This window comes from Tasmannia lanceolata, unplaced genomic scaffold (assembly GCF_043159265.1).
Source record: "Tasmannia lanceolata isolate RefF3 unplaced genomic scaffold, GAP_Taslan_0.1 ptg000007l, whole genome shotgun sequence".
Taxonomy (NCBI): domain Eukaryota; kingdom Viridiplantae; phylum Streptophyta; class Magnoliopsida; order Canellales; family Winteraceae; genus Tasmannia; species Tasmannia lanceolata.
Genome location: NW_027518684.1, coordinates 16119350 through 16139725, shown reverse-complemented (window position 1 = coordinate 16139725; position 20376 = coordinate 16119350). Strand labels below are relative to the sequence as shown.

General features: G+C 41.2%; 1 protein-coding gene across 1 annotated transcript; it reads left to right on the top strand.

The window, feature by feature from the left end:
- The first annotated feature begins 12134 nt into the window (after positions 1–12134).
- On the top strand, positions 12135–20098 carry LOC143882093 (uncharacterized). Its single transcript, XM_077385496.1, has 6 exons — positions 12135–12381; positions 16142–16948; positions 18048–18133; positions 18232–18542; positions 19381–19452; positions 19570–20098. Exons 1-6 carry the CDS (start codon positions 12243–12245, stop codon positions 19811–19813), a joined length of 1659 nt encoding a protein of 552 aa, XP_077241611.1. The 5' UTR covers positions 12135–12242; the 3' UTR covers positions 19814–20098.
- Positions 20099–20376: the final 278 nt, after the last annotated feature.

Sequence of the window (20376 nt, the reverse complement as noted above, 5' to 3'; positions counted from 1 at the left end):
TTCATATAAGGGTCGGACATGTGTTGCTTACACATGTCAAGCCTAGAGTTTAGGAGCTCCGTCCCCTTTGTAGACTAGGGTAGTTCATTTTACATGGCTACAGCACGGTCCTAGTACACTCATCACTCTGTCTTGAGTCGAGACTTCCTTGACTCCGCTAGATTAGACTAGGGTTGGTGCCCCTGGTTAGGATATATATATATACGTATGTATTTATTATTAGATTAGGGCTTGCTTCTTAGTTAGGTTTCCTTCTAATCTAATCAATTTTTCCCCATCTATCCATTCTGTGGATTATCATCAGATTCTTGGCTCTTTTAGTCATGATCTGTTTTCCGTGAGCTCGATCATTTGATTTATCCTGATCAGATGTACTCCGCATGTCGATTATGAGTCTATCTTGCCATCATCATTACCGGAGTGTGTGTTCTTGCTGAGAGCCCTGCTTTATCTTGACCATGACGGCATACTCTTCATGTTTAGTTGCTGAGACCCTCCTAGTATAGCTGTCATGCTGCCGATTTTTTTTCAGAAACCTTGAGCGAAATCATTATCTTTTCTGGTTCGTTGACAAACCATGTACTTGCCGTACCACATCTCTATGTACAGTTGTTATGCTGTCGGATTTTACCCAACGGAAGGATGTATTGGTGCTACCTTTTGTCTCAACTTGCGCATTGCATTGCCATGTGATTAATTCTCATTGAGCCTAGTGTTTGTGGTGTCCATGAAAGGAGTCTTAGTCACTCGTCTGTCAAAAAGAGCTTTCATTTCTAAACTCGCTTGGTCTAGCCAGTCTGCTGTACCTTTTCCTCCCACATTGCCCAGATGGCCGAGTACACTGAAAATCTCGTCTTGACAGAAATGAGAGAGACGATGATGACATTCATGACCTGATAGACAGGGATCCCCTCATTCTTCTTGAACTCAAGTGCTTCTAAGAACCCTACACCTAACCGTGTTGCACCTCCTACACCCACCATGGGAACCATTTCACCCATTCAACCCTTCATATATCTTACCACCTTTACCTGTACCACCTCTGGGCTGGAAAATGATTGGGAACAGAAAAGAAAAATGTCAGAGCTTGAACTCCTTGAAAACATCATACCAGAGAAAGCCTTGCCATTGTCAGGTGCTAAAGAACAATTTGAGCTGGGTCAACAGAAACCAAAGAGGCCCTCCCTTCTGAGATTCTAACTCCAGGATTGCTCTCTCCAATCATTATCATCATTAATGAAGGCACGTTGTCCTTGAACTTTCAGCACCAATCCGTTGCCTCCGATGAAGTGTCTCATCTTTGAAATTTGTTTTGAAGTGTGTATACCAACCCTCCTGTCAAAGTTGGTAAGTCTAACCATGTCAATATCAATTCTAAGTATGTTGTGTTTATTGGTCTCTCTCATTCTGAGCCAATGTCCAATTTTTGTTGAATTTGATGGAGAGCCTATCGTGGCGCGTCAAAAATCATTGTATGTACTTCAAACATTCAATGCAATGAACATTTGATTCCAGTGTCGTCAATATTCTTGCAAATGTTCACTCTTGGATCTAATGTTAATAAACAAATTAAGACACCCTCCTCGGACGAGGATGCCGATGAAATTCTCCTCGAGATTTGAAAGATGATCAAACGAGAGGAAGAGTGTTGAGCAAAGCCACTTGAAGATGAAATCGATACCGTGGATAGTGTTATCGAAATCCGAAACTCGGGAAATAAGGATTAGCAAAATCTCCCGAAGAGCGCAAAGAGTCGATAAACCTATTTAGAGGGTTCAAGGAAGTGTTGCTTGGTCCTATGAGGATAAATCAGAAGCGTGCCTTGGCACTGTTCAACGTGAGTCACCCTCAGCTTCAGACATCAGGTCGAAAGAGCAAAAATTTCGAATGAAGGATACCCAACATCAAATGCAGTGAATGAAAAATTGAGAGAAGACTTTCGGACAACAAAGTCATGAGCATAGAGCATGAACCCCAAAAAGAATACTTGGGCTATACATTGCGATGGAATTTCAAGTTAAAGCATTCAAGGCGTAGGGGCATTCCCCACATCCAAAAAAAAAAAAAAATCGGAATGAACAAAGAAAAAATAGAATCCAGAGAAGAAAGGAGAAGGGAGCATGCCCCGCGTCAACTTCTCAAGAAAGTCAGAATCGCAGGAAGCGGAGTCGATAAGTAGATTGAAAATTTCAAAATCTTCAGCATTCAGAGAAGACCCAGAGTCGTAGAATCCCGAATATCAGTGCAAGATCCTAAAGACAAAGTGGGAATTCAATCAGTCTAGCTTGCACAGTGCAGATGAAGTCTTGCCAGGAAATGCCGCCAGACTCCTAAAAAAAAAAAAGTTCAAAGCCATTGAACCTTAGCCATTCAAGAAGCTTGTATGCCAAAACATCAGAAGGCCATCCTTGGACGCCAGAGCCTTAAACGCCAAAAATCCCAAGTTTGAAGAATCCTTTTACAAACACCTTTGAGCCTCAACCGAATCAAACATTCTTTTCAAACACCCGCAAACCAGGGGCATTTCAATCCGAACTACGTCTGACCTGATCCCTTTCTACAGGGTACGTAGGCAACCTGATCAATTCAGGTTCGGTCAACCTTGGGAATAAAAGTCAAATTATTCCCTTTCAACCTTTGGAATAAAAGTCAAATTATTCCCTTTCAACCTTTGAGCTTAAAGCCAAATCATTGTGTTCCAAACCCCAGCGAACTACGCGGATCTGATCCTCCATTTTTGGGGTACGTAGGTAGTCTGGCAAGACCAGATTCGATCCAAATCGTTTGAACTTCCGATATCTAACCCTTTTGAACCCAAGCCCGCCTAGAAAGTCCTTCTGGTGAACAAGCAGAGGTTCAAAGTCAAGAAGAAAAAATGATGGAGTTTGAAGACCCGCTAGGCTGAAAACCCGGGAGGGCGGTCTAGGCAAAATTTAGGGTCATTCACCCGCTAAGTTGACAACTGAAAAGTCAGCTTAGGCAAAAGTTAGGGTATCGAGCCCGCTGGATTGAAAACCCGAAAGGGCGAACCAGGCAAAAGTTAGGGCAAGCGGTCCGTCAGATTGAAAACCTGAAAAGGCAATCTGGTCAATGGCAATGACTTCCAGCAAAAAGTGAATCATTGAGGTGGAGAAACAGTCTTCAACCAGGGTAAAATCTCGGAGTCCAAGTAGTGCCAGCAAGCTTACTTTAACATTCCTCTAAACTGAGGGCATCGAAACCGAGCAATCCAAAAGGGATAATAACCATGACATAAACACCGAAAAAGGAGAGTTGTGCATCTTGACACGGTCTTCGAAATACTCTAAGAGTGGCTAAGCCATACCCTTAAAAAATGACACATCAGATCCAAGAGTGAGTTAAAAGCGAGTCGAGTCCTTGGAACAATGAGAATCTTCTTTGATTGAGTCCTTGGAAATCTGTTCCTCCTTCATATTTGTGTTCCCTCTCCTTGCGAAGTCCAAACTGTCAGATGCTGGAAGAATGGGAGCGTGTCATCCAAAATGCGAAGAAAATTCAGAGTAAATCCTGGTTTAGGTACCAGAAGGGGCGGGAGACATCTTGTTCAAACCTACCAGAGACCTTAAGCCTCCAAAAGTGAGCAATGCGAAAGAAGGGATTTTCAGACTCAGCCATCATGGTTATTGTCCTATTCTCTCCATACAAAAGAACTTTGCATCCTTGAGCCTTCATGAAATGAAGCATCTTTTCTTCAACCATCATTGTCCTGCCTCCTTAAAACTCCTGTCATGGAAACACAATATACTAGGGGCATCTTTTATGACTTGCGTCATAAAAGATATCAAGCACAAAAAGCAATCAGTGCCAATGTCTTCGGTAAGTTGAGATAAGAGATGTACGAGTATATCTCGAGCCAAACTTCAAACTTCTCAGACGAGTGCACTCTCTGAAAGGTCAACTTCCCCAGAAAATCAGTTTCCCAAGCAGAGTCTAGAATTTGCTCGCGCAGCCTTCAATCCCCGGCAAAATCAGAAAAATGGTCAATACTCAAAACCTCAGCAAGTTACCTGTGTCTGGTTCTCAGCAGAGATCACACACTCCTAACGTTCTCGGCAAGAGACAATCAATCATGTAATGGAATCGATCGAAATCTCGATTTCTTGAATCAAAATTGTTCCTCCTTGAGTTTCGTGTTCTTGATTCTTAGAGTGGTTTGATCATGATAGCTGTCTAATCATTCCGCCATGTTGATCTGTCAAGATGCTATCTTCCCAGATCTCAATTTAGGCTTGATCATGATAGCTGTCTAATCATTCCACCATGTTGATCTGTCAAGATGCTATCTTCCTAGATCTCGATTTAGGCTTGATCATGATAGCTGTCTAATCATTCCACCATGTTGATCTGTCAAGATGCTATCTTCCCAGATCCCAATTTAGGTTTGATCATGATAGCTGTCTAATCATTCCGCCATGTTGATCTGTCAAGATGCTATCTTCCCAGATCTCAATTTAGGTTTGATCATGATAGCTGTCTAATCATTCCGCCCTGTTGATCTGTCAAGATGCTATCTTCCCAGATCCCAATTTAGGTTTGATCATGATAACTGTCTAATCATTCCGCCCTGATCATCTGCCAAGATGCTATCTTCTCAGATCCAAATTCAGGTTTGCACATCTTCGACCTTTCGGTTCATTCGCAACCAGGTCAATCCTTTGAGTTTTGACTCATTCGCAGTCTCGCTCATATCCTCGGCCTTTCGGTTCATTCGCAACCAGGTCATAGGTTTGATCATGATAACTGTCTAATCATTCCGCCCTGATCATCTGCCAAGATGCTATCTTCTCAGATCCAAATTCAGGTTTGCATATCTTCGACCTTTCGGTTCATTCGCAACCAGGTCAATCCTTTGAGTTTTGACTCATTCGCAGTCTCGCTCATATCCTCGGCCTTTCGGTTCATTCGCAACCAGGTCATAGGTTTGATCATGATAACTGTCTAATCATTCCGCCCTGATCATCTGCCAAGATGCTATCTTCTCAGATCCAAATTCAGGTTTGCATATCTTCGACCTTTCGGTTCATTCGCAACCAGGTCAATCCTTGAGTTTTGACTCATTCGCAGTCTCGCTCATATCCTCGACCTTTCGGTTCATTCGCAACCAGGTCATAGGTTTGATCATGATAACTGTCTAATCATTCCGCCCTGATCATCTGCCAAGATGCTATCTTCTCAGATCCAAATTCAGGTTTGCATATCTTCGACCTTTCGGTTCATTCGCAACCAGGTCAATCCTTGAGTTCTGACTCATTCGCAGTCTCGCTCATATCCTCGACCTTTCGGTTCATTCGCAACCAGGTCATAGGTTTGATCATGATAACTGTCTAATCATTCCGCCCTGATCATCTGCCAAGATGCTATCTTCTCAGATCCAAATTCAGGTTTGCATATCTTCGACCTTTCGGTTCATTCGCAACCAGGTCAATCCTTTGAGTTTTGACTCATTCGCAGTCTCGCTCATATCCTCGACCTTTTGGTTCATTCGCAACCGGGTCAAAATCTTAGGTTTCCGACTCATTCGCAGTCAGGCCTGTTTTCTAATTTCTTGACTCATTCGCAGTCAAGTTAATCTCTTTGACTTCGGTTCGTTCGCAGCCAAGTCATAATTCTGGCCTTTTGGTTCATTCGCAACCGGGTCAAAATCTCGAACTCTTCGGCACATTCGCTGCCAAGTTCTCGCTGATTTCTTGATTCATTCGCAATCAAGATAATCTCCCTGACTTCGACTCCTTCGCAGTCGAGTCAATCTTCCAATTCTTAACTCATTCGCAGCTCAAATCAAATTCCAGTCTTTTGGTTCATTCGCAACCAAGCTAAAATCTTAGACTCTTCGGCTCATTCGCTGCCAAGTTTCTTGCTGATTTCTTGATTCATTCGCAATCAAGCTAATCTCCCTAACTCTGACTCATTCGCAGTCGAGTCAATCCCTGACTTTCTGGTTCATTCGCAACCAAGTCAATTATTCGGTCTCATAGTTCATTCGCAACTCGGCCAGTATCCCTGACTTTGGCTTTTTCGCAGTCAAGTCAAACCCTTCGCTTTTCGGTTCGCTCGCAACCAAGCAAATTTTGACCTTCCGACTCATTCGCAGTCAAGTCAATTCTCGGCTTCTGGTTCAATCGCTACCAAACCAATATCTTTCCCGGCTCTCTCGCAGCCAAATCAATCCTTTAAAGTTTTGCAAGAGAGGCTATCTCATCCATATATCCATTATTGAGTTACAAGTTCAAGAGAGGCTATCTCACCAGCGTTTGTGGAGTCAGAGTCCGGTGAAAGGCTATTTCACCATGTTATCTTTGTGAGTATCATTTTCAAAAATCCAAAAAAAAAAAAAAAACAAAAAAAAACAAAAATCCAAAATTTTTTTTTTGGGCCAGTCAAAATGTGTTGTCTGTTCAGCTTTGGCTTTCGTGCGACAAGCACACTCTGCCAAAGAGGGGCATCTGTAGACACCCCATTTTGACAGGGCCCTAAACCCGCGTATTCGAATGGAATTAATCCGAGCAAAAGAGAATGTGGGGCCCGCTTGTGTGGGACCCGTTTGTGTGGGGCCCGCTAATGTGGGATCCGCTTGTATTCAAATAGAGAATAAGGACATCATCATTTTCTTTTGATTTTTAAAACGGGTGTAATGATTATGTTTTTTGTTTTCTTTTGGTATCCTATGCATGTAATGATTTTTTATTTTATTTTTTTAAAAAAATTAAGAAAATGGGGGGGACATGAGGGGGACAACCACTCTCATTTTTCTCTTCCCCTCATGATGACTCATGATGGTTTTCTTCTCTCTCGCGAAGAAAAACCGGAGAAAAAAAAGAAAAAGGAGGAACCAGAGAGAGAAAAAAAAAAAAGGAAAAACCAGAGGGGAGAGGGAGATCTGCAGAGGGGAGAGAGAGAGAGAGAGAGGAGAGATCTGTAGAGAGAGAGAGGGAGAGAGAGAGAGAGAGAGGAGAGATCTGTAGAGAGAGAGAGGGAGAGAGAGAGAGAGAGAGAGTCTTCTCCTCCGGCAATCCAGCCGGAATCCGGCGAGGCCAAACCCATCTCCGACCGGCCATCCACCGATCACCACCACCTTCTCCGGCATCCTCCCAACCAACCACTGGAGCTCCACCGGCATCCACATCTCCTCCACCCCACCTCCAGCGGGCCCCACCTCCAGCGGATCCCACATCAGCGGGTCCTACATCAGAGGGTCCCACATCAGCGGGCCCCACACAAGCACGACTCTGTCAACACCTTCCTGGATCTCTTGTTCCTCCCATAGCTGGCGTAAGTTCATTTTTTTTATTTTATTTTATAATTATTCATTCTTCGCACAACAGCGGGTCCCATATCAGTGGGTCCCACAGCGGGTCCCACATCAGCGGGTCCCACAACGGGTCCCACATCAGCGGGTCCCACATCAGCGAGTCCCACAGCGGGTCCCACAGCGGGTCCCACATCCACGGGTCCCACAGCGGGTCCCACATCAGCGGGTCCCACAGCGGGTCCCACATCAGTGGGTCCCATAACGGGTCCCACAGCGGGTCCCATAACAGCGGGTCCCAGCGGGTCCCACAACGGGTCCCACAGTGGGTCCCACAACGGGTCCCACAACAGCGGGTCCCAGTGGGTCCCACAGCGGGTCCCACATCAGTAGGTCCCATAGCGGGTCCCACATCAGTGGGTCCCACATCCACGGGTCCCACAGCGGGTCCCAGATCAGCGGGTCCCACAGCGGGTCCCACATCAGTGGGTCCCATAACGGGTCCCACAGCGGGTCCCACAACAGCGGGTCCCAGCGGGTCCCACAACGGGTCCCACAGTGGGTCCCACAACGGGTCCCACAACAGCGGGTCCCAGTGGGTCCCACAGCGGGTCCCACATCAGTAGGTCCCATAGCGGGTCCCACATCAGTGGGTCCCACATCAGTAGGTCCCAGTGGGTCCCACAGCGGGTCCCACATCAGTGGGTCCCACATCAGTAGGTCCCACAGCGGGTCCCGCAGCGGGTCCCACATCAGCGGGTCCCACAGCGGCGGGTCTCAGCGGGTCCCACATCCGCGGGTCCCACATCCGCGGGTCCCACAGCGGGACCCACAACAGCGGGCCCTAGTAGCGGGACCCAATGCCAGCGGGCCCCACACAAGCATACCGACTCTGTATTGGCAGCCACCTCATTTTTCTTTTTATATATATATGTCAGCCCCCTCATCTTGATATTGTCAGTCCTCTTCACTTTAATAATGGCAACCCATTTCATTTTGGTTTGTACAGCCCTCTTCACTTTAATAATGGCAACCCATTTCATTTTGGTATGTGCAACCCTCTTGCAAATGGTGTTAACACCCTTATTTGTCCTCCATCTCTTTAAGAGACATGCCTTGTCTCATTAGCATATATTTTTTAGAATTTCCAGTTTGAGAGTCAGTCCTTCAGTCAGTCCAGGAATTTTTCCTATCATCATAGGGGTTAGGATTCTGTCCATCCTCTCATCAAGTCGTGATCTTTACCCGCTCCGGCAAGGTATAGGATGCTGTCCAACCCTTGCCGAGTTATTTTCCTGTTCGTTCCCCCGCAAAGTATAGGATGATGTCCAACCTTTGCGGGATTCCAGAAGTCTCCCTAGCCTTATGATGATAGGATTTTATTCTCTGGTGTCAAAAAAACAACAAAAACATTTCAAAAATACTTGAAAACAACAAAAACATTCCAAAAAACACTTGAAAATTCAAAAACATCTCAAAAACAATTCAAAATCCAAAAACATTTTAAAAATCAAAATTTCAAAAAATCTTGAGTCATGTGCAGAGTAGTTAGGAATTCAGTCCGAACTACGTTGGCTTGATCCCTTTCAACAGGGTACGTAGTGCAGCTTGGGGTTCACATCCCAGGTCCAGCCAAACCTTTAAAAATAAACATTTCAAATATTTCCAAAAATACAAAAAACTTCAAAACCTTTTCAAAAAGATCTTCCCCTAGAGTTAGGAGTCTGTCCTAGATATTTAGGGTGTTTTAGAGTTAGGAGTCGGTCCTGATTTGTATTGATATGGTGTGTCCTGTCGTCTGAGTGTCCCTAGAGTTAGGAGGCCTCAAGTCGATCGGTTAGACATTTAGTCGAATCGATGGCTAGACTAGGAAGCATATAGTCAACCCATGGTTTTCCTTAGAATGCACAGCCTAGGTACACATAGGATGTAGGGCCCACCTGCATTAGCCTAAGGCTAATCAACTTGCATTAGTTAGGACATATAGAGAGTCCTAAAAATTACAATCCACTTGAATTTAAGCAATCGCACAAAAAGCTTTAAACATCAGTCGAGTCTAGTGGATCGAGTCTAGGATAGCGGTCCTAGAGTTTTAGGCATCGTAGTTTAGAATAGGGCACCGAACTACGTTGGCTCTGATTCTTCCCGAGGCCGGGATACGTAGTGCAGCTAGGATGGATGGCCATCCTGGTCCGAGTCAAGTATTGCATTAGAGTCTAGGGTTTGTCGTGTCGGGTCATGTGTCGAGTCGTGTTGTGTTGTGTGTTTTGCTGTGTTTTCTTATTTTTATGTACAGATCCTATACCTTTAGCTGTAGCATGCATGTGCTTGTCCACCAGAACTTAGACACCAATTAGGCATGGCACTCATAACCTAGCTATTCTTAGGCGACATATCTTTCATTTCTTTTGTGTGTGCTTCTTATTCATCTCCGAGACATGCATGATTAGCTAGACGTTATCTCGGAGATATTCGTTCTCATTTCGCATGATTTTCGCCCAAAACTCTTCAAAATTAATAATAAATGGCATAAGAGACCAGGTGCTAGCACTTGGGCGAATTGGGGGCGCCTAATCCCTTCCCCATTCGTCATCAGGCACGAACCCTATTTTATATCTCTGGTTATCCGTTGCAACAGAGCACAGCATGGGATCCAGGGCCCACTTCCTTGGATGGCGACTCTTCTTTGTTTAAGATACGCCTCGAATCTGGGCTAGTCCCCGAATCGAGAGGTATCTCACTTTACATCGCCGCTCATGCTGTGAGGGGCACTCTTTCGAGAGTTCCTTGGTGGGGCTCTCCTTCACGTGGACGATCTAGAGAGACTCGCGCGGGGGCCCGTCCTCCACGCCCGTCTCGGATCGGGTTCCACAACGGGCATACCTTGAATGGATGATGTCACCGAATTCTTCCTCGCTAGAGTAATCATCATCGGGAAAATATGTAACTTTAGGGCCGGAGCGTGGAACTCGACGTAGAGTTTGAGCGTGCCGTTGCCGATCACTGTCATCGATTTGGCGTTGCTCGCTCTCAATAGAATTCAACCGTGCCAATTGCTCCGCTATTTGATTAACGGTAGCCTGGAGAGTGTTAAACATCTCCACCGTCACGGTTTCTTGATTTTTCCATTCTCCGTGGGAAGCCATGTATGGAGCATGGCAGGGCTCTGATACCACCTGGCGTAGCCGAAAGCGCGAAGAACGAGTCAAGGTTGATCAATGTCAACACCGATCGGAATAAACCTTTGAATCCATGTAAGGCGCTTGTCGAATCCACGAAGAACGAGATAAACAACTTTCTCTACCAAGAAAGAAGAAAATATCTTTCTTTTTTTCCGTAAAACAAACACGAACTATGCAACAACCCTTACATAAGCTTTTATAAAAACACTAAAAACACTAACTTCTTCTCCAAGTAAAACTCTACTTTCTAAATCTACTTAAAGCAATTCCTAATTTATCTAGACTCCCAACTCCTAGACTTTTAACAAATAAGAAATAAAAGCTACATCTAGACTCTTACTATAAAGCATAAAGGAAACATGCAATATTTAGAGATGCGTAGGATTTGGAGGCATTTTGGACTTCAGAAACTATCCAAATCGTAATCCCTTGCAATCGGAATATGTGGCCACGTTATCTAGTCTTACTCTTCATTTATTTGTACTCTTCATTTTTCCATTCTTTAATAAATTTGTAAATTAAAACCCCCATACATTACATATAACTCTATTTTTGCTATATTGGTGTGGTTCTCATTGGTTCCATGAAAGGAGGTTAGAAATTGCAGAACAATTTGTTGAAGATATATTGAGGAGAAGATGAGGGAGCACAACTTAAGATGGTTTGGGCATATCCAACGTTGGCCTTTTGGATGCTCCAGTTAGAAGAAGTGACTTATGTCAAGTTGATGGAGTAAAAAGAGGTAGGGGAAGACCAAAAACAACTTGGGTAGAAACAATGAAGAAAGACTTGAGGGCTAGGAATATAACAGAGAGCATGACCTTGGATATGATAGAATGGAAGAAAATGATCTATGTAAACGAACCCAACTAGTGTCAGGATTAAACTTAGTCAATTTGAGCCGGGTAAATCCTTTCACCTTATTCATGAAAATTTTCTAGATGCATTAGACAACCCCAACTAGTTTAGGAAAGAGGCTGAGCTGAGTTGAGTTGAGTTGAATGAACCATACGGTTCGACATATAAATTACTAAATTGAATGGTGCAGAATATATCGAGCATTTTACATCTTATACAAGTATATATTGTCATTGTATAAACAAAATAGTGATTTCTTTCTACCAATGCTTACTATTTGCACGAAACTACTACTTATTCTCAACATGAAAATCCAAACTCATGCAACACTTCGTAAATAAAAGCCACGGCATTTGATGGTTAAATGTGTACACAGAAGCTAGTTCCTAAAATATTGTTGCATCTCTGCATGCTATAATCATTTTACCCCAGCACATAAGGTAAAATCAAGACCCGCATGCATGCTGTATGTTTCACAAAACTATTTGCTATTATCATTTTGGTGTGTAAACTACAAACAGAACTATTTGCTTGAATGCCTACAGAGGATATCGTAAATCTCAGGCCCCACCAATACACATGGGCTTGGGTGGGGATTGTGGGACATTCCCCGTCAAAACATGAGGCAAAATGGTGGGCCCCACTCGATGCATGGGTTTGAATTGAGTTGGTGGGACCCACCGTATCAAAACATATCACTGAGCATCAAGGGTGTTTTGCTCTTTTTCAAGGTAATTTTCATCTTTTCACATTCAAGGGCATTTTACACTACACGTGTTTTCACGGCCACCCATCATATAAATTCTCATAGATTCTAACGTAACAGTCAAGCAATCTATTTTACGCAGGGTTCCTCCTTTCTGTATTTAGTTTCCCTTACTAATTTTGTTTTCCTTTCAAATTATCTCATCTCCTACGCACGAAGAGAGGGAAAGATGAATGTGAACCCAAAACTAAACCTTGGGCATCAGGAGGTAGCAGATCTGTTTTCGAGTTGGATTCCAACGCTTTCCGAAGGGTTCTGTAAAAGATGCAAAGATCTGTTGCAGAGTCGAGTTGAAAATTTCACTTTTGGTAACGGTTTCTCCTTTTTGTTTCCTGTTTTTTCTTGATAAAGAAAGTTGACTCTAAGAGGGTTTTTTTATTTATTAATTACTGATTTTAGGCTTTTTAGGGTTGAATTTTTTTTAAAGAAAAAATCAGACTAAAAGTAGAATACATGAATATCTCCCCCAATAGGTTATGGGTTTTTCTTCTTTATGTTTTTTTGTTAGAATTGAGAATAGATTTTTAGGGTTAGGGTTTTGGGGAGAAGCAGTTTGGTATTGTTTAGGGTTTTTGATGCAGCCCAAATCGTAGGGCTGATTTATTTCTATTTTCCTGCATATCATTTAGGATAGATTTATTTCCATTCTCATGCATGCCAATCAGGGGACTTTCATTTCTATTTTCATGGGAATCAGTTTTTTTTTTTTTTTTTTTCATTGAAAAGGACAACCTTACCCATTTTCTCTTATTTGCAAAATACATAGGGTCACACTCAATACCTTAGTGGTAAACTGGTAAAGACTCTGGATCCATATGAACCAGTACCTGGCCCCATTACACCTGTTTGGGCCATATATTTGGAGAAAGGCACTTGCTTTGTATCAAAGAGGCAAGAAAGACTGGTTTAAAGTTTGGTATTTCCTAGAATTTCTTTTATTGTTTCCATAATTTAGAGGGAAATGAAAATTTTTAGGGATATGATTATAAATTAAAGGTCATTGAATATAAAACTTGGACCCCGGTGGCTCAAGTCACTTTGTTTATTTGTAATCAAACATTGGAAAAGCATGAAAATTTGGAAATGTTTTTCTTCACCAATTTTTTCCAGAAAATTCCTGCAATCCAAACAGGGCCTTAGGAGGTTATTATTTGTAATAAAATTACCTTAATTTAATCTTATTTAAAAGGGAAAAAATTAAGGCTTCTTTGGAAGTCATAAGTTATATTGAAAGATCTTTCGTGACGCCCGTTGTTTTTTTGTACGGATGAAATATTTTCCATAGAATATTTGGCCAGCACAAATTCGAACTTAAGTTCTTGGTCCCACTCTAATAAGATGATTCAAGACCTTTGATCAAGTATGATGAAAAAAAAGAGTCTTCTAAGATGTCTTTGAGCTGTTGATTTTTGCACTCGTCAATCTTGTGAATGAGATCTCGGTTTATAGTCGGATCTAGACCCATTGGGTCGCCCGGTGTTAGCCTATCAGATCAATGGTCCCGATCACCAAGCACACATCATACATGTACTGGGTCATGATCATTTCCGTTCATCAAGATGAGATCATCTTGCTAGTCTATCTCTGTAACCATTATTTTGCATATAAGATCACATACGAATAAGTTTTGAAGCTATGCAAAGAGGCTTTTAAACATCTTGCCCATTCTATGCATAGCTAATTAAGGTCATTTAGGATTGACTTTACTTTTTATGTGGGTTGCCATTAATACGGTAGTATCAATTTAGATGTTTTTTTTTTTTCACTTACACTAGATTCCTTTTCTAGAATCCCTCCTAATCTTTAAAAGGGGGTGGATGAGACATGTAATGAGACTTTTGATTCGATTATGAAATTATTGAATTGAAGAGAAAAGTCTCTTCTTGGAGTTTTCTTCTTTTTCTCTCTATTTTGCTATCGTAGGACTATGATTTCTTATTCTTGTGGTTTATTTCTGCACTTCCGTTGTACAAGACTACAGTAATTTTGGTGGAGGATGAAGATGGTACGCTGTTGATGGTTTACAATAAGAAGATATTGTATTTTTTTAGGGTTTTGGTGGGAGATGAATATAGTACGGCAATGAAGCACGGATACACGAATGGGGTGCGGGTACGACCCGATACGGGTACATGGATACACGATTTTTTTAAAATATAGGATACGGGTACACTGGGGGTACGTTGAATATAATATATTTTTATATTTTATTATATATTTACAAAAAAAAAATTTTAATATTTTGCTAAAGAATTCAAACAATTTAATTAGAGAACAATCAAATAACAATAACATCACTAAAATCTAATATTACTTCACCAAAATCTAATATTACTTCTAAGTTGTTAGGTTTTTAATTACGTGATATATATATATATATATATATATATATATATATATATATATATATATATATATATATGTTCTTGCGCAGCTGCGCAGGGAGCTCCCTACGCTTAATTGGCTTAAAAAGCCTCCCGTTGGTCACTTTTTGTGGACCCGCAAAGGTGGACCCGCTATACGAACCAATGGGAGGCTTTTTAAGCCACTTAAGCGCAGGGAAGCTCCTTGCGCAGCTGCGTAGAAACACTTTCCTCTCTCTCTCTCTCTCTATATATATATATATATTAATTATAGATAGATATTTTAATATATTCAACCCCACCCCCTATTAATTGGAACAACCTCTCTATTGTAAATCTATAATTTTCGATCTAATTTGAACCGGGTGCGCACCCGATACGTACACAAACCCCCAAACTAGATTTTCGTGTTGTTTACTGTTTGGGTGCGTACTTGGTACGTACCCAAAGAGTACCTGATGCAATCCCTGAAGAGATTGCAGCGAAACTCCGGAATTAGAAGCGAATCAAACTCAGATGAGGTTGGAAATACTTCGGCAAATCTAGTAAGATGTTAGATTTCCCCAAAAATATTCCAAAAATCGAACAAACAATGAAGCAAACCACGATCAATCTGTGCTTAGATCCTTAATAGAACATTAAGAGATCAAGCCAAATAAATTTCATAGAAAAGTTCTGAAAGAACCCAAAAAAGCCTAATGGCAAATTTCCATTCAAGAATCAAAGAAAGTATGTCTCTCCATTACAATGCTTTCATGAGTTCTATTTATAGGAAAAGAAAACCCTAAAGCTAACTTAATACCCAAGCAACTAATCATATCCGTCCATCTAAAATAACATAAATATAACCTAAAATCTGGACTAAAACTTACCTGAAATAGTAATCCCGTAATAAGCATATACCATATACATAAAATTCCCATAACTTGCTCAAATCACAACCAAATCGTGTGATCTTGGGCTCATTAGATAGGTAATTGAAAAATCTTTCTAAAGATACCAAAATCATGTCAAACGGATGTGATTTGATGCCGATAATGGAGGCTACAAATAAAATAATGAAAATAATAATTAAAAATAGAAGGTCTTCCAAGCCGTATGTTCTTGGCAATTTCCAACTCCATCAGTACCCAAGAGCACCCGATACGCACCCGACACAGGTACGTGGGCCTCCGGAGAGTACACGTGCTTCTACGGTGATAGTGATTTTAGAAGTCGTTAACTTGGATATTGACTCGTTCGAGTTAAATCTCTCAACATGATTTGGATTGGTGACTTGGGTGTCAGCTTGCAATATGAGGTCGAGTGTTTTGGTTTGGATTTGTCCGACCTGGTTTCGGTCTTTTGTCTAGTGATTCAGCTAGGCTTGAATTGGGGGGTGGTGAAGAAAAGCTGAGTCAGTGGTTTATGACTCACCTTTGTCTTACTGAGTTTTTGTTGAAGCCGTTTTGCGGGATTCTGTCATTAGTTTTAAGGTTTCTGATTAATAATTGGCTTGCATGTTCAACCCAATTGCATTTCTGGTAAAACTTGTGTGTAGATTGTAACCTCACAAATTGCGCTCAAAGTACAGTTGGATTGTGTTTCCAACTTACCATAACTTGTTTCTTAATCAAAGGAATTTTATGAATTTGTGGTGTCCTTATTGCAGTTCTAATTTTAGTCTTGCTTTCTTATTCTAATTTTAATCTTGGTTTGGTTTCAGGAGAAGTTGACAAGATCTCTTCATCGAATGATAATGCTGATGGTTCATTGGATTTTTGTTCTGCGGATTCTTTAAGCTTGGCTTCACCAAAGAAGAGCTTTGCGGAATCTACTAATGGGCATCATGAGTACTCTGTAGGAAGCTCAAATCGAGCTCCAGATTCTGAGTTTTCTGTAGTGCGGGGAGAAGCCCATACACCTGAGATAAGCAAACAAGTTTCAGCTGAGCATTTTAGTTCATCAAACAATGGGTATTATGAGAATTCTCGAGGAAGCTCAAACCGAGGTTCAGATTCTTATTTTTCTAGAAGGCGGAGTCAATTTCGTACACCTGTGACAAATAGACTAGGTTCATATGAGCATTCAGGTTCGTCAACTAATGGGTCTCACGGGAATTCTCATGGGAGCTCAAACCGATCTCGGAATTCTGAAAACTCTACAAGGTGGGGGCATGCCCGTACTTTCTCATCTGCGACAAGCAGCCAAGTTGCAGTAGAGCATTCAGTTTCACTAGAGCATTCGATTTCGACACTGTCTTTGGAAGATGCAGTCAGTGATGAATCATCAGTGGTGGCTAATGGTGGGGCAACGGAGTCTGGTTTGTCAAGAGAGCAAAGGGAACAAATACGCTTTTCACAAGTCGGCAGGAAGAAGGATTATTTATTCATGGAGAAAATCAATGGGAAATCGGTTAATGTCCTTGAGGGTCTTGAGCTTCACACGCGCGTGTTCAGTGCTGTTGAACAGAAGAAGATCGTTAATTATGTCTACACCCTTCAGCGTATGGGACAGGAGGGGCAACTTAGAGGTACACAAACATCCGCTGCTTTTATTCTTATTGTTCTAAAGTAATCTCTGGCGATTTCTTGAATTTTATTCGCATGGATCAAAAGTTCATTTATACTTTTCATTATCTTTTTTTATTTTTTACTCTTTTCAAATTGGCTTTCATTTGCTAGTATAATTCTTAAAAATTTGTAACCAAATGAAAAAAGTATTTAATAGATGTAGATTCTAGAACCCAACAACTGTTGAGAAAATATAAAATATATGTTGGAAATAACTTGTTATGTTCAATAATTTGACAAACATTGGAAATATTTGTTTCACATATCACCTGGTGAGCATAAACAGGGACACCAAATTTTTTTTTTGAAAGGTAAACAGAGACACCAAAAATTTGGCATCTTGAAGACCAAAATAAACATAGGAGACACACCCAGAGTCTGTCAAGATTATGCATTTACCCACAAGGGCTGCTTTGAAAGGCATTAATTCTACCTTCTTATTTTTGGTATCTTGGCTGACTGACCACAAGCTTTTGAACAGTCTGGGTTCTAACACCTTACTGACATGTTTGGGAATTTAGTATAGGTTTGCTTCTAATGGGCAACTGTTTCATATCTATATTTACAGAACTTTTATGGGCATTTCTTACTATTGCACAAAACATTTTTAAAGGGTCTCAGGGAAATTTGTCGAAAGAACATTATATTGCAACTATGTACTTCATAAAATCAAAGGTTGTCGATGAGTTGGAATCGGGTTTGACTTTGTCAAAGGAAAATGATATGTTATAGAATAGGGACACTGGAGCACTGGATACTAATGTGTGGGAAAAGAAACATGATTTACGTTTCAATTTTAAAACATCACAGTTATTTTGGTGGGACCAAAATTCCTTGAAATTCAAATGTTGAAAACAGGGAAGTCTTTTCTTGGTTTAAATGCCATAGTAGTAGTATCCATCATGTTTGCTCGAGTTGCATGGACCAGTTTAATTTTGCCTTTCTTATGTAGATAAAGATGTCTTATCTGATTGAGCTATATTAAATTATGTTCATATGTCCCTCCTACGATTTCAAATCTGATCAAGAAAATTTATCATTTTCTGAATAATTTTGCAGAACGCACATTTTCACAACCAAGGAAGTGGATGCGTGGTAAAGGGCGTGCGACTATTCAGTTTGGCTGTTGTTACAACTATGCAGTGGTAAGTTTTTATTACGTGTTGTTTTATATAATAGTTGCATGGTATAAAACTCTCACTTTGTTTGCAAACTTGTCCTCATTGTTAATATTCATCCACAGGACAAGCATGGGAACCCCCCAGGCATCATACGAGATGAAGAAGTTGATCCAATTCCACCGATGTTCAAAACAATTATCAAGAGGCTCGTCAGGTGGCATGTTCTCCCCCCTACATGTGTTCCCAACAGCTGCATTGTTAACATCTATGAAGAAGGAGACTGCATTCCTCCCCACATTGACCACCATGATTTCGTCCGTCCTTTCTGCACGGTGTCATTCATCACGGAGTGCAATATATTGTTCGGTGCAAACCTAAAAATAGTTGGCCCGGGAGAATTTGCTGGTCCTGTCGCTATACCTTTGCCGGTCGGGTATGTACAAAGATATATTCTCACGAATGCATTATTCATTGTTTCCACCATGGCATACTTTTTATTTCCTTTTCTTAATTACATCTTCACAAGAAATCTTGGAATATGGGAGAAAACATAATCTGACAACCAGCATTTTTTAATAATCAGTCCCAATATGCATTTAAGAGTATATACCTTTTGGGGTATGAAATGTTGCAACATCTTTAAGTTAGCATAGCTTCCCTTTTTTTGTTGTCTTGTACACACTGATTATAATTCAAACGTCTGTGGCTTGTTTCCAACTGTGTCATTGCTTTGATCTTAGATATTAATTCTTTTTGTGATTGCTTCCTAACCCCCACATGGTTCTGAAACTGAAGGCTTGGTTGGCCAGTGAACAAGTTCTCCAGAGTAAGAACACAACTATTCAAATTAGAAAACTGGGTCATTTGTCTTAAACTTGCTTCTGTGGTTGCAAGTTGCAACTAATCCGTGTCTTCAAAGGTTAGAGCATTATTTAAAAACACCTCGAGTCAAACATCTTGCCAAATCGATTCGGTTTTTAGTTTTTTACCTTGGCCAAGTCCTAGTTTTTACCCACCAAATCGATCAAAAACTTACTTGACACACGCAACTGTGGAGATTGAGGTTGGCGGGGTAATCCAAAGTTAGCCACGTCAATAATTGACTCATCTGAGTCCACTCCTTTTATGAGTTTTTAAACAATGCATAAGAGCATGTAAAGCAGGACTTGCAATAGATAATGAGATAGGTGATATTGTTTGTTTGACGACCTATAATCCATTTGTAACTTCTAATCATGCCTATGTTCTTTCTGTTTTTTTTTTTCTTGCAGATCTGTCCTCATCTTAAAAGGGAATGGTGCGGATGTGGCTAAGCACTGCGTGCCAGCCGTCCCTGCCAAAAGGTATTTACTATTCCCCCATCCAAAATTTCAGCTTGTAATTTTCTTTGAATTGTGACCAAAATTTCAGCTTGTAATTCGATCAAGTTGATTAACAAAACCATTCATTACATTTTGCAGGATTTCCATCACTTTCAGGAAGATGGATGATACGAAGCTGCCTTTCAAGTTTTTGCCCGACCCCGAGTTGCAGGGCCTTCAGCCTCTTGCAAGTACCCCAAATAAGCCACCAACCCAGCAAGTCCGAAATCCTCCCGTGCTCCGCCACAATCAACATTCTGGCGGTAAGGTAGAAGGTGCGAGAGAGACGCTTGGCGGATCCTTTCAACTCGGGCAAGATGATTTTCCATCGCTGGGCAGCTGAAGTTCAACAAGCAGGCAAGGGACTAGGCGGAACTAGCCCATTCAATGAATTATTTTTGCTCACCTTTTATACAATTATTTCATTCATGAAAAATGTTGTATGAATAAGTTGTAATTGAATGTAGATTGGGAATGATGTTGAGATTATGCTGTTCTTTAGATAATTTTATAAATGTAACATGAATAAGTTCAAATTGAGTGTAGATTAGGAATGGTGTTGAGATTATGCGGTTCTTTAGATATTTCGTATTCGAATTTGTCAATGAAAATGTAGGCAGTTTTACAACTGTTGGATTCAATTATGGTTTGGAGACCGGTATCTGCACCCGCATAGTTTGATAATGACACTACTCACTGTTGTTTAACCCTTTAAATATTCATGTAAATTACCTACCAAAAACGCATTCAAGCAGGGGGCCAAAATGAAGCACTCTGTGAATTTCAAACAGCCAATGGTTGAACATCATAGTAAAAAAAGGAGATTTTATACTGGACTTCAGGGTCAGGCACCATATAATTTCTCATCATTTCTGAGCTTACTATGGCCATTACTTGCAAATGATC

Bases quoted from the DNA above. Each gene is read 5' to 3' on its own strand.
- LOC143882093 (XM_077385496.1), top strand. From the start codon at position 12,243: ATGAATGTGAACCCAAAACTAAACCTTGGGCATCAGGAGGTAGCAGAT. The intron at 12,382-16,141 runs GTAACGGTTTCT...GTTTGGTTTCAG, and splicing joins AGTTGAAAATTTCACTTTTG to GAGAAGTTGACAAGATCTCT. The intron at 19,453-19,569 runs GTATTTACTATT...TACATTTTGCAG, and splicing joins CCAGCCGTCCCTGCCAAAAG to GATTTCCATCACTTTCAGGA.